General features: G+C 44.3%; 1 protein-coding gene and 1 long non-coding RNA gene across 9 annotated transcripts in view; one reads left to right on the top strand and one right to left on the bottom strand.

The window, feature by feature from the left end:
* Nucleotides 1–14,006, bottom strand: part of LOC116699374 (nuclear receptor coactivator 2) — a 60,277-nt gene that overhangs the window by 10,258 nt on the left and 36,013 nt on the right. For 7 of the 8 annotated variants that reach the window (XM_032531909.1, XM_032531914.1, XM_032531915.1 and 4 more), the window contains 11 exons: nucleotides 13,437–13,625; nucleotides 12,213–12,314; nucleotides 11,059–11,199; nucleotides 10,484–10,631; nucleotides 7,987–9,220; nucleotides 3,206–3,437; nucleotides 2,475–2,693; nucleotides 1,922–2,119; nucleotides 1,731–1,839; nucleotides 1,420–1,588; nucleotides 755–1,072 (listed from right to left, as the gene is read on the bottom strand). In XM_032531909.1, the coding sequence (XP_032387800.1) occupies nucleotides 755–1,072; nucleotides 1,420–1,588; nucleotides 1,731–1,839; nucleotides 1,922–2,119; nucleotides 2,475–2,693; nucleotides 3,206–3,437; nucleotides 7,987–9,220; nucleotides 10,484–10,631; nucleotides 11,059–11,199; nucleotides 12,213–12,314; nucleotides 13,437–13,625 (3,059 nt within the window). The remainder of the gene's footprint in view (nucleotides 1–754; nucleotides 1,073–1,419; nucleotides 1,589–1,730; nucleotides 1,840–1,921; nucleotides 2,120–2,474; nucleotides 2,694–3,205; nucleotides 3,438–7,986; nucleotides 9,221–10,483; nucleotides 10,632–11,058; nucleotides 11,200–12,212; nucleotides 12,315–13,436; nucleotides 13,626–14,006) is intronic. The other variant, XM_032531913.1, reaches the window with a different exon arrangement.
* Nucleotides 11,394–13,292, top strand: LOC116699380 (uncharacterized). The gene is made up of 4 exons (XR_004334416.1): nucleotides 11,394–11,599; nucleotides 12,314–12,318; nucleotides 12,560–12,564; nucleotides 13,278–13,292. It is a non-coding gene; the product is annotated as an uncharacterized LOC116699380 (long non-coding RNA).

The raw sequence follows: 14,006 nt of genomic DNA, 5'->3' as shown, positions 1-14,006 counted from the left end.
TGTGTGTGTGTGTGTGTGTGTGTGCGTGTGTGTGTACACATGTCATGTGTGTTCATTGTTAGGTGTCTCAGCAGCAGGGAGCTGCTGATGAAGACAGAAAGCTGAAGCACATTTGTTAAACTCTGTGAACCCTGCTGGCGTCACGGCGTGCTCGCTGCACCACATGGAATAAGAACACAGAGAAAAAGGAGGCAGCGTGGTTTTCTAGTAGTTATCTAGTAAGGCTACAATATCTCTTACATGGTGATAAGGCCCTTGAATAAAGATGAAACAAGGATTCCAGGTCCAGATCAAGATGATGAACGCCATTACATTTCCCAAACATGTTTGTATTTACAGGGAGAAAGAAAACGTGTGTTTGTGATTGTATTACTCAGGGAAGAGAGCCTCACCATAAACGCCTGATTTACTGAAACATAACAGACTGATTTACCTCTGACAGATCACAGCACTCCATAAAAAAGAAACATGTTCTTCTCTACGTTGTGCTGCATGTGTTTTTCTAGCTTCACTATTCCACCACAGCTTTTCTATCAGGGTGCATTCAGGTGGCAGTTTGTCCCTTTGAATCAACATTAGCATGGCAAAGGACATACACAGTCATTTTGCTTTGCCCCTTTCTGGTGTGACAGGGCACCATGCCTAATCACCAACTGGATGTGATGGTCCGTCCCACCGGTTTACCTCAACCTTTTGTGGTCAATAAACTTCCCAACAGGTAGAAGAATGAGAGAAGGTATTTGTTGCCACCTACCAGCTGGGCCTGGAGTCTGTGCTGCAGCTGGAGCCTCAGGTTGTTAGGCTGAGGCACTCCTGGATTAGGCCCCCCTGGCCTCATCCCAACTGGTCTGGGCCCCAAGCTCCCAGGCATCCTCATCATTGGGGGGTAACCAGCGGGCGCCATCCTCTGTGGCCCCATGTGGCCGCTCATAGAGGGGCCGTGGAACCCACCATCAGGAGCCATGCCGCCATAACCTGGCTGGCCCCCGTAGTGTTGACTGTACAGGAGCGGCTTCATGTTGGCTGCTGGGTCCGAGGAGACGAGGTACTGGTCCTGGTCTGACATAGGACCCTGCAGGGTGGGAAGACAGCATATGACTGAGAGAATTTTTTTTTTTTTGATTTCTTTAACTAAGAGGGAAAATGCACATTAACCAACATGAGTACAGAGTCCAACGTGTACATGTGCCAGATTTAGTCATACAGGCTAATTTTCATCTGCAGTCCCAAGCAGGTTGATGACTTAAAAATCAAGTTTTCTGTGTAGTTTTCTGTGTAAATTAACTGAAGCCTTACATATTTACATTTAAAAAAATTAGGCACTCCAACATTTTATAAAATACATAGAGAATATAAAAAAACATCCCTTCTTATTGTTGTGCAGACAGGTGATTCTTAGGTAGGTTTAAAGGGGCTCACCTGTCCAGCCAGTGTCGGTATTCCCAGCATCTTGTCAATCTCCTCCAGACCCTCATAGTCCTTCAACACTGAGCACAGCTGGCTCAGCAGGGCTCCTTCATCTGGCTGGCCCTCAGGCCCTGTGCCGCAACATCGCATCCCATCCTCATGGGGGACGCTATAAGGTGGCCTGGAAGGTATTTTGATATTAAAGTCACACCACACTCAAGGGTCCTGACAGAGCCCACATCTGAACTCTAGAACTGCTGCACATGTCTACATTTTAATGGATGACTCTTCTTTTATGCTTTGGGATGGAATGAATGCCGTACCTGCTTTGGTTTCCATAGTGATCCATAGCTATCATTTGGTTTGCCCATTGTGCAGTCTGAGTGGGGGGGGCTTGTTGTTGAGGGTAGGCAGAGTTGGCCATCTCCATCTCTAAGAGGGAAGAAAAGCACATAAAATGTCAGAATCACTTGAGCTTTTGAGCAGAGTTGATGTCCTTGTTGTGTCTTCTCACCGTTGCCCATCATCTGCATGTTGACCATGGCTCTGGATCCAGGCGGGCCTCTCGTGGGCTGCACAGCGTTCATGTTGGGTACCATTCGACTTGGTCCGACCCCTTGGCCCATCATCGGCCCCGCAGTAGCCCCTATGGGCCCCAGGGGACCCCAGCCCTGCTGCATGGAACCCCGCATTGACCCGTTACTCAGCATGCCTGATTTGGGGAGAACAGAAATAATCAGTATCAATAATCAATAATTTAAGATGAATCATTTTATACGATACAGAATCTTCAGAGAAAGAACTTGGAGCTGAGAAGGTGTATCTGATGCAGGTCAAGTGATGGGAGAAGTATCCTGTGTGTCTCCAATAAATAAAATGTTGGCAGAAACTTTAACTTATTTCAAAAATGCTTTATATGAAAATGTTTCCCAAAGTACTGCACAGCCCAAATTACATCAAATAATTTAAAGTATGATATCAGACTGTGTATGTGTGAGTTTGTATGTATATTTATATATGTATTTTTAGGCAGTAGCGACGGGACACTATTTCCTTTCCTGCCTTACCTTGATTGGCCATGGCAGCCTGGTTGGCCATGCCAGTTCCCATCATGCCTTGCTGCTGATGTTGCTGCTGCAGTAGGGTGTAGGGGCCGCTGGGTCTGTGCTGAGGAGGAAACGGCCTGCCGGCGGCGGGGCTGGGGCCCATGCTGCTGTCCAGAGAGGTGCTCCTGACTGGAGGAGCACCCCGGCCCGGCTGGCCCGGCCTGGCACTATTAAAACCTGCTGGGAGGGAGGGGCTGTTTCCTTTTCTGGGGTTTATACAGTACTGTTCATATCCTATGATGAAGGCGCCCATTAGGGCTGAATGATTTGGAGGGAAAATCTAATTGCGATTTTCTGGCCAGATATTGCAATTACAATTCAATTTTCATATTTTTTTAGCTCCATTTTGCAGCTTCTACGATCTTGTTAATACGGTTATTAAAAAAGAAATCCACTGAACCCAAGAGATTTATGTAAACAATCTGTGATATGCAACTTGATTTGATTGAGCATTTAGCAAATATCATAATAAAAAGAGGAATAAAAAATGTTGGATCAACTGGTACACCAAAAATTTAACTTACTATTTCACATATGATTAATCTTCACCCTTGGCTTAATAATTAATTGTTCAGCCCTAGTATCCATATTCTCTAACAGAGATTATAATGACTTGTTCAATTCTAAACATCAATAGGAGCAAGAAATCATCAAATGGACTCCCCAGACACAAAGCCCCGGTGCAGACGTACCTGCAGGGCTGATGGGAGGGAAGGCTCTGGACTGGTTGGGGGGGCTGCTACTGCCTTCTGTCATCTGCAGGATGTCGCTGATGATCCCCTGCTTGTCCACAGAGGAAGCAGGCGGCCCAGAGGAAGAGGAGGACGAAGAGGAGGCTGGTCGTCTGACTGGTGGCTGGCCTGCAAACAGCTGCTGCTGGCTGGCGCCCTGCAGGTCCTCCAGCAGCTCCTCCAGCTCGCTGGTCTGAGATCAGCCACGGGAAACGCACAGGAGCACAAGATGTTGCAGTGACATTTAACCAACTGTCTGCTAAAATACGAGGACAAAATATGTCAGTGCTTCATGACATGACATTTGCTGCATTTTGGACTCCTGACTGTTAATTTATTGTTGAAAATGAAGATTTCTGTCCCAGTTAGGTCATAAGTGTTGATCATAATACAGAACTTGGTATATAATATAAAACATCTTAAGTACACGTTGAAGGTTTCATGTGCTTCAAACTAGTTGCTACAAAGATTTTTTGTATCCTTCTGAAAGTTAATATCATGTAAAATAAACATCATTACTAGTATTACTTGTCATTGTTTGGTTGTTTAATAAACATGCAGACAAAACATTGTAAAAAGAAACTTTCATATAATGAAAACAAGAAATCTGATTTTGGAATATATAAACCCCCTCAGTGTTACAGTGTAATTTAACACACACACACACACACACACACACACACACACACACACACACACACACACACACACACACACACACACACACACACACACACACACACACACACAGCACTGACAGGATTGGTTTCCTCCGGCAGTTTGGCTGATGAGTAGAGGAGGAGCTAAAAATAAACTGCCGGCACTAATGAGGTCAGGTCATGTGTTATGTACAGTAAGACACACAGTTCCTGCTGTGTACACACACACACACACACACACACACACACACACACACACACACACACACACACACACACGTGTAGAAGCTGTGCTGTAGCCATGTAGAAGTAATGGTTTTGTGTATGCAGTATAATAAACGGAACCGGCCACAACATTGCCGTCAGTCACCATTTGTAAATCCGCCAATGGTTCTTGCGTTGTGCCTCCAATAACCATCTATATGACACTTTATAAATAAATGCAAATATATAGACTGACCTTTAGATATTAACTTTTGGCTTTTACTGCTAACCCAAGCAGTGTGGCACAGTCACAGTGAGCAGACTAAATATCATTGTGATATACATGCTCAGGTGTTAGTCAGCTAACAGGTAAGAAACTTGAAATTGTCCAGCAAAGAAAAAACTCAAATCTGCTTTAAAAAACCCTTTGGATTGTAGTAGATAACTACATGTTTGCAAATATTGTTGCAGTTTCCCACCACTGCCACTAGATGCTGGTAAAAAGCACACCTTACAGGTGGTACCAGTAAGTCTTACTAGGTTTTCTCCCCAAAAGGTAAGTGTAACACTGGGCAGACAAAGGCATTATGTTCAAATGGAGATCCCTGCTGTCCCCCCCCGGAGCAGCCCCAGAGGGGCACACACCGCCTTGACTTTCTCCCATGTATAGAGGCCAAAGCTCAACTAAATTCCACTTTGCACAGTAGAGAAGAATTGAGGAGGACTCACATGTGTTTATCTCTCAGTATCTTACTTAAGAAAACATTTTAAGCATGGCAGTATATGTCAGAGAGGATGGAGATGAATTACAAATGTCATATTATATATTCTACATGAATCCAGCATAGTCTGCAGCATCACAGTAAGCATAGTTTTTGAGAATGGGTTCTGATTTGAGTAATACTCTTCACCTACACACATACGCAAAAACACTGTAATAATACAACTGTACACACTGTAAAATGTATGTACACAGTCTTCTTATATAAGCACACAGTAAGCATCTGGATACACAACACAAACTGTCACAAGCTCACGCACGCACGCACGCACTTATGCACAATTGAAAGCGCTTGTTAACAAAATGTGCTGTATAAAGCTTCATTTGATTTGTGCGTGTACAGGAGAACACACACCCCATTCTAGGGACCTGTTAACCTTCTGTTCTTTACTTTAACTTTCTGTTTTCCTGTCCTGCGCGTTATTCTGATCAGCTAGAATAATATGTCAACAGTCAGTTGAAAAGCCCGTCCCTGGCAGCATCAGGACCGGCTCAACTAAGCCGTCACCTTATTCTACAATCTACAAACCAACCCAGCCACCATAGCTCCCTCCCCTCCGGCAGCAGCCTCCGCTGTCCGGACGCACAAACGTTGGTAGGAGTGTTGCCTGAGGATGTCAGACTTTTGAACCTCAGCCGTCCTCCATCCGCCCCTTCCTGGACATAAAGTCAACCACGTCGGCACCTGCATTTCAAAGGGCACGACAACACTCTGAACCGGCTACACTTTGCTACAAGAGAGGGATCATCTGTCACAAAGTACAACATACACAGACCCACTGTACAAACAGACATACAATATGCATAAACACACCTACATGCTGAGCCATATAAATGATCTCCTCTGCTACTCTGCAAAAGCATCTTACGTCTTAAATACAGCTGCAGCCATACACTGTATGGTGTTCTTGGATTCTCTCTCTTGGTCCCCTTTTTCTCACTCACACACGCTAAAGTTTAAACAGTACTCCGCTGCCTCCCTTGCCAGAGCGTCTTGTGTTACAGGGAGTGTACTAACTAACTCCTGACAGACCGCCATCAACACACATCCGACAGTCACAGAGTGTCAGCTCACTGTGCTTCTCACTTGGAGGTGTTTATAGGAGCTGCTAAGTATTACAGTTTTTCCGATTGCTAAACGCCAGTGGGCACGACTGGAGCTATGTGCAAAACTCTAACCACAGTCTGCACAGCAGCAGTTCATGTCGACCAAACTCTAGCTCATTTTTCAGTTTTCAAAACTTTACACATTTATCCCATGACTTTAACCACAACATGCACAACGCTGTGTCTCTACAGCCCTTTGTTCGGATGCTAACACTGCTGTCAGACCTGTTAACCTCACACTCAGACAGAATAGATCTCAGTCTATTGGTGCCTATCAAACTCTGCTGACTGCAATTTCAGCTAAAAGCCTGAGCAGGAGTCTTGTTTTAGACTCGTGAACATTTACAGTATTCATATAGAGCAAGCTCAGAAAGACTTTTATTGTATACAAACACCAAATACAGTGTAGGGTTTGAGAGAAACCAGTAAAAGAGCAGAGATAGCAATGTGTCCAGGTAAGATGTCTGAGGTTACATACACAGCTGTAGAAAAAATATATAAACCCTTTCTCTTTATGATAGTAAAACTGTGTTCTTACTGTTACTAGTATTTAGAGATGATGCAGACATCTAATGTGATGAAGAAAACATGATGCTGGAGAGAGGCAGGATCAGTCACACTATCCATTGTTACTGTTATGGACCTTTAGTTTTGTTTCCAGTAATTCCATAAATTACTCGAGACAACATAACATATCCACAAACTACTGATTCATTCATTCCTTCTTGTTTACCTTACGTAAAAAAAAATTGTTATATTATAAAATCTGTACCTTTTCTTTAAATAAACTATTGAGCAGTGTGAAGTCACTCAAAGCGTTCAAACTGTTTGTAATTTCTCTGTTTGATGCTTTTTACTCTCAGTGTGTGTGTCTCAGTGTGTGTGTCTCAGTGTGTGTTATCTCAGTGTGTGTCTCAGTGTGTGTTATCTCAGTGTGTGTCTCAGTGTGTGTTATCTCAGTGAGGACTGTTCATACAGTTTGGCTGCACTGAAACTGTTATTAGATGTGTGTTAAGAGTTGTGTTGCTGTAAATGAGTTTTGCAGGAGATGTGAACTGTTTAGTTCAGGTGACTGTTGGTAGTCAGACTGTAGTTAGAGTTTATGGTGCGTTCAGGTGACTGTTGGTAGTCAGACTGTAGTTAGAGTTTATGGTGAGTTCAGGTGACTGTTGGTAGTCAGACTGTAGTTAGAGTTTATGGTGAGTTCAGGTGACTGTTGGTAGTCAGACTGTAGTTAGAGTTTATGGTGAGTTCAGGTGACTGTTGGTAGTCAGACTGTAGTTAGAGTTTATGGTGAGTTCAGGTGACTGTTGGTAGTCAGACTGTAGTTAGAGTTTATGGTGAGTTCAGGTGACTGTTGGTAGTCAGACTGTAGTTAGAGTTTATGGTGCGTTCAGGTGACTGTTGGTAGTCAGACTGTAGTTAGAGTTTTACACATGTAGCTTTAGTTGGGCCCACTGTGGTTTGACATATAGAGGAACGTCCAGGGTTTTTACTGCTAGTTTGTTAAGTGGACAGACTCCTTAATGATTTTATTTACCTGCAGCAGACAGAACTTTTAATGTGTAAGAGGAGAATGAGAGGGCTGACTGGGATCACTCTTCACATGGTGTTTCTACTCTTCACATGGTGTTTCTACTCTTCACATGGTGTTTCTACTCTTCACATGGTGTTTCTACTCTTCACATGGTGTTTCTACTCTTCACATGGTGTTTCTACTCTTCACATGGTGTTTCTACTCTTCACATGGTGTTTCTACTCTTCACATGGTGTTTCTACTCTTCACATGGTGTTTCTACTCTTCACATGGTTTTTCTACTCTTCACATGGTTTTTCTACTCTTTCCGCCCGACAAGAAGCTGGAACCAACAAACCAGCAATCAGCATTATAAATTACTTCAATGATTTATTATCAAAAATAATAATTTTCTGTCAATCAACAGACAGATTACAGCACTAACCATGAATATATGTACATCAACAACACTAACCTGGTCCCCCATGCTGAAACCTGCTTCCTCTTTCTCCGTCTTAACGTTGGACAGCTTGGGTCCGTCCCCGGGTTCCATGTTGATGGCTTTATCCAGAAGGCCGTTATCATCCCTATCCAGCAGATAGCGCAGCAATGCATTGTCCTTCTTCTTGGGGCTCCCTGGCTCCTGTTTTGCGCAGAGTTCCCCCAGGGCAGCCATGTTGTCCCCAGAAGCTGACTCCGGACCAATGGGGTCTTTTCCGGTAGCCTCGGCCGTTAGTTTAGCCAACTCCACGGGTGAGGTGCTGTTCTGCAGCAACCTGTGGAGAATTTTGTGTTTCTCCTTTAAGGATGTGGAGTGGTTGTTATGCCCAGTCCCACCCACACCCCCAATCCCACCCAGCTGGTCCTTACAGTTCTGGTCGTCCCCCAGGGGGGGCGATGAGCAAGGATCAGGGGGCTCTAGTTTGGTGGTGAGAAGCTGGAGCAGCTTAGTGTGCCCTTTTGTGTTCAAAGGGCGATTTGGGGCGTTGCCGGGCTCCCCTAAGCTTCCATTACCTTCAAAATTGTCAGGGTCACCATCTTTCTCCCGTTCACCCTCGTGGTTTGGGGGGGACAACAAGTCTTGCTGCTCCCCAAATGTTCCCAGTAAGCCAGGCTCTACAAAGGGATTGTTCTGGTCTTGTTGGCTACCGGTGCTGCTGTGAAGAGGGCTCTGAAGGCCAAACTTCTTTCTGTCAGGTGACTCTGGATGCTGCCCCTCTGTGAGTCCCTGGGAAACCCTGTGGGCCTGGCTGAGGGCCTGCAGTGCACTAAGGGAGTTGAATCCTTGGCTATTTCCTGTGCTGCTGCATACGGATGCTGGCGAATGGAGTCCGGCAACAGGAGAGAAAGAACCAGGGGGATGTTGGAGGTGAGGGCTACTACAGCTGCTACTAGCCGCCATGGTGGGGCTCTGGCGATGACGAGGAGACAACACGGCCCCCTGGGCCCCTAACACGACGCTGGGGCTTCCCTGGGCTGAAGGGCTGTCCAGCTTGAGTGCTTGGCTGCTTCCCTGAGGCGTGGGCGCCCGACCCAGTACAGCCACAAAGCCACGCCTGGGGGCACTGGAGGCCGAGGTGGACTCGTGCGTGTTGCTGGTGACACTGCCATCGGGGGGAGGGGAGGGACCACTCACACTGGTTGGGGTCATGACCTTGGCTGTGCCCTGGCCGCCAGCTATGTCTGTGTTTATGCCACCCATGTTTTCCCTGGAAGGAAAAGGAATCAGACACAAGAATCAGCCCAATACAAACATATCCTTTTCCCAACTGATTTTATTTGAGGTCTACTGAATCTTTTTAAATGTTTTTTATTTTTTACTTTGCTGCAGCCCCTTTTATTTTGTTTCTCAAATACAATTACATAATTTACACTTTTTTTGTTCTAATTTCTATGACAACCGTGTTCTCATTATGTATCTTCAGTGTGCTATTGATAGGGTTGTCCTGTTGCCATTTACCTGCGTAGACCATGTGAAGCGGTGGACTGCTAAAAAAAGCTAGGAAGTTAATGTCAAAAACTTTCACTCTTTATTCTTGACTTTTTTATAATTGATACTAAACTGTTAAATTGCCCACATTCAAATGAATGGGAGCAGCAGATCTTAATGCCAGCATACAGTAGAACAGAGAGCAGCTCTGAAACAGTGTACACTACTGAGAAAACACCGTTTTAACAAGGCCTAAAGCTGTAGCAGAGAGAGAGCTTTAAACATGGATCGGCTTCAGCCTCACACCAAACACACAAAGCTCTCATTGTGCCAAGTGCTGGACCCATAACTTTCAATGAGAAACTTGTGAAAGTAAAAAGGCCAAGTTGTTGCCATTGAGCCTCGAAAGCTCTGGGTAACAGTCCTGGCATTGTTTTCTGTACACTGTCCAATTCCTGACTCTGAATGGTCATCCTAAAGGCTGGACGCTGGGAGGAAGGGAGGGAGGAACTGTATACTGGACTGGCTGGTAGTGATTGTGTCAGTTTTATTCTACACATATGGCGGCAGTTCTGAATAAGAGACTCTTTGTTCTTAATCCACATTGCTCTTTGTCCAAATCAAGAGGAATTCACAAACACAGAGAGAACATGTGACAACACACAGACCGAAAGGGGGAAGAAGAGTAGGGAGATATGATTCAGTTCTAATACCTCTGTTGGCTCTGCTCTACGCTCTTAATATTAAAAACAATATAGGTATAGGAAAATAGGAATTAATTACACCAAAAAAGAATGCATAAAAAAAGATTCAAGATTAGCAAGTTTGGGAAAACAAGGGACGCATCCTTTTTAAGACGGAATCTCCAACAACAAGAAGGATTTTCAATGATTTGTTTCTTCTCTTTTGGACAGGAAACAGGATGAGATCTTATTTAATAAACTTACTAAATGAATTACACCGATAGGTGCCAGCTCCTAAAGAATAAATACAATGTTTTAGAAAGCCAGACGCTGTGCAGTAGAGAAAGAGTGGCTGGTACCTCTGCAGGATGTGCAGCGACATGTAGAGCTGTGGTTCACTGGTGGCTGGAGACCGGACCAGCTTGCTCTTCGTGTAAGCTGAGACGATGGTGCCGTCAGCCAGGGAGAATCTGTACGGAGGGCTGAGAGCATGGCCGTTCCTCAGCACTGCCAAGAGACAGAAACAGAGACAAATGACTTCAATATCAACATCATCACACTGGAGTGACAGCCATTGAGTGAGACCATACATAATATGTTTCCTATAAACTGAATCCCCAAAACAACAAAGAAAGAGCAGGTGTGGTGAATAAAAAGGGCTGTAACAGTTAGTCTAGTTTTTGACGAGTTGTTGAAGAGAGAAAATATTCTTTAGAGGCCCAACAGGTGTTGCTACAAGTGTACTTAATACATGGAACTCTTCCAGCATGCATATATGATGCTTCTAAAGCACTGAGCCCAAGTCCACGTTGAATCAAGAATTGCAAAACTCAAAAAGAATAAAAAGAATCAAAAGAAGAAAATATGGGGAATGTTTCAATATAAAAATGATCAGTTACAGGATGTACAGTGAGCTCCGAATGGCCTTACTCACCATCTTGCTGGTGTTTCTTAGCGAAGGACATATCCCTTTCATTCTGCAGGTGGAACCTCTGAATGCAGCGTCGAACAAGGTCCTCCCAGCCCGGCTTCATGGACGCACGGAGCAGACTGGTGTCCAGGGACGTGATCTTACCTGGACAGGTAGAAGACCTGATGTTAGCAGATTACAGGCTTTAGATGTTTGCCTGCTATGGAGCAGTAGAGTCATTACTTAGTAGTGTAACTGCCACTTAACCAGTGGACCAGAGTTCCAGCCCTATGTCAGCAATCATCCACCCTGCTGTAGGAGCTTTTAGGGCCCTATTTTAACGATGTAAGCGCAGGGCGTGTAAGAATCCACTTTTGCTATTTTGATGGCAGAAAAAAGGGTCTGTGCACCGGGCGCGTGGCTCAGAAAGGTTGTACTTAGTGTCTTCATTAATCAGAGGTGTGATCTGGGTGTAACATGCCATCCACCAATCAGAGGTCCTCTCCCATTCCCTTCAACAGCCAGGCGCGTTTGGACCTTGGAGCATTGCTGATATGATGGAGGAGTTGCTGAGCAGGAAGGAGAGATGTTCCATTGTCTCTCAATCCCCTGTCCAAGAGGTATTCCATACATACATATATGTATACATACATCCATACATCCATACACACATATATATATATATACAGTATATATATATGTACATATACATACATATGTATATACACACACACACAATAATACTAGTTTTAATCTTTCGCACGTGTGTGTGCTGCTGCGTGTCCCTGTGTGTGTAACAGGCATAATGTGTGTGCGCTGTGCAAGAGCCTAGGAACATTTTACTAATGTGGTTTGAAAATAACAATGAAATGCTGCGTTATTGACTGTAGACCAGGTTTTTGTTGGTCAATGGTGCGATCACTTTTCGTTGTCTAAAGATAGCAATACTCCCAGAATGCATCTGAACCCACCTCCCTATAAGACCAGCACGCCCATGGGTGCACAGATGGGCACAAGTGCATTTGCTTTTCAAACAACGTGGGCTCTGGACGGGAAATTAACAACAGCGTCTTTCTTAAACTAGCAAAGACAGTTGGCGTCGGGCTTTATGCTGCGCCGAGTGCAGGGTAGGGCCCTGAGTCCTGACCTCCTCATAAAAAACTGATGTTCAAACCTACCTTGAAGGTCCTGCCGCGTGGTGAAGCTCTCGTACGTGGGCATCACAGGTCTCTCTTTGACGGGGACTCTTCTTGCCACACAGATGAGACATGACTGGAAGTCTGCGTGTTTGGAAAAGCTTGGTTTAAAATAACACTTATATATTTAATAAAATATATAAAAATAGAGAGTGTGGCTGTTACAACATTTTGATTTCAATTGTGACTGCCCTTTTTCTGTGTGTTTGTTTTACCACTTCCCACCAAATTTGACACTGAACTATAAATCACAACCTATACCATAGGCCTTTATGACAGGACTCCCTTTAACCCCAATCGATGTCAAGACCACCCAATCTCAGACTCAGACCGAGTTTTTAACATCAGCCTACGTCACAATCTCAACCTGCTGCCCTCAATCTGTCCACCAGACATCCTCCTCCTGTTGGGGGGGAGATTAGCACAATATCTGGTTGTCAGACATCTAAAATTAGAGCGCCAACCACATTTCTTTTCCCTAGTGTGTACAGTATGTTTGTGATAAGATAAGATGGGAAGATGACAAAGTGCCACACACTAATTAGTCTCTCCCGGTAGATGGGAGAAAAAAATGAAGAGGAGTGTTGATAAAATGAGGACAGGACACAAGAGACTATGGAAAGTTGGGATGGAGAAAGTAATGGCAAACTGACAGAAAGTCAGAAAAAAACTATGGAAAGATGGAGAAAGATGTAGTAAGAGAGACGTGGGAATAACAAAGAGGGAAAACGTATGAAATTCAAAATGGCTTCCAGTTGGGTAAAGCTAATGCAAGGAAATTGTAAAACCTGTCCAAAGAGATAAAATTACACCAAATCGCTGTGAGGTCCTCAGATGTGTTCATAAAATGAACGTACAAAATTTAAGATGGCTGACTTCCTGTCTTGTGAAAAAAATTACAATCAAAAATATATGATATGTTTCTCAAGTTGAGAGCAATGCTCCCACCAAACTTTGTAAATATCAAAAGGAACTTTATTCCAACCCTGGCATGTGTTTGAGGGTGCTACGGAGCCTGCTGGCCACACCCAATCCCAATCACGACAGAATATTTGTACGTGTTCAAGCATCCCTCATCAAACAAGTATTTTTGCACTTTCATGTTTAGGCCCTAATAAAAGAAAAAAAAGAAAAACAAATAAACAACCATTACTGAGAAAAAGAGAGAAAGTGAAAATTCAAACTAATATAAGTTAGAGCCAGTACCTTCCCCCTCTTCCTTGATAGACTTGGGTTCGGAGACGGCGAAGCACTGCATAGTCTCGTACTTCTGCTTTGACCCGTCCTGCTGCTCCGACGCCGGCCGGCCTTCACCGTCGCCATGAGGGTTGACCAACATACGACAGTTGAACGTATGGCTGTTCCTGTTGGACGAATCAGTGCTGCGATGATTGACTGGACGATAAAGAGAGACACAAAAAACAAAGAGGAGGGGGTTAACATATCCATGTTAAATATAAAAAACAATGATCATATTTGGCATCTAAAGTGCCAAAATGCACGTTGAAACACCAAACAGCCATATCCAATATGGTAAAAGCCCCTGTAAGGTAAGCATGTTCTTATAGGTTTACGTGCAATTAACTGAAGAGTGGGCAGTGTTACCTAGTCTGGTTTATTGGCATTTCTTTAAACCAATCACAATCATCATGGGTGGCACTAAGCACCACACTCAATGACGGAGCCTCTGCAAAATAACCTCGGGAAGGAACTTGTTTTGGTGCGAGAGAAAACTCCGATTGGACAGATAGTCTAGCTAGCTGTCTGGATTTACCC

This window comes from Etheostoma spectabile, chromosome 12 (assembly GCF_008692095.1).
Source record: "Etheostoma spectabile isolate EspeVRDwgs_2016 chromosome 12, UIUC_Espe_1.0, whole genome shotgun sequence".
Lineage (NCBI taxonomy): Eukaryota > Metazoa > Chordata > Actinopteri > Perciformes > Percidae > Etheostoma > Etheostoma spectabile.
This window is presented reverse-complemented; position numbering and strand designations above follow the sequence as displayed.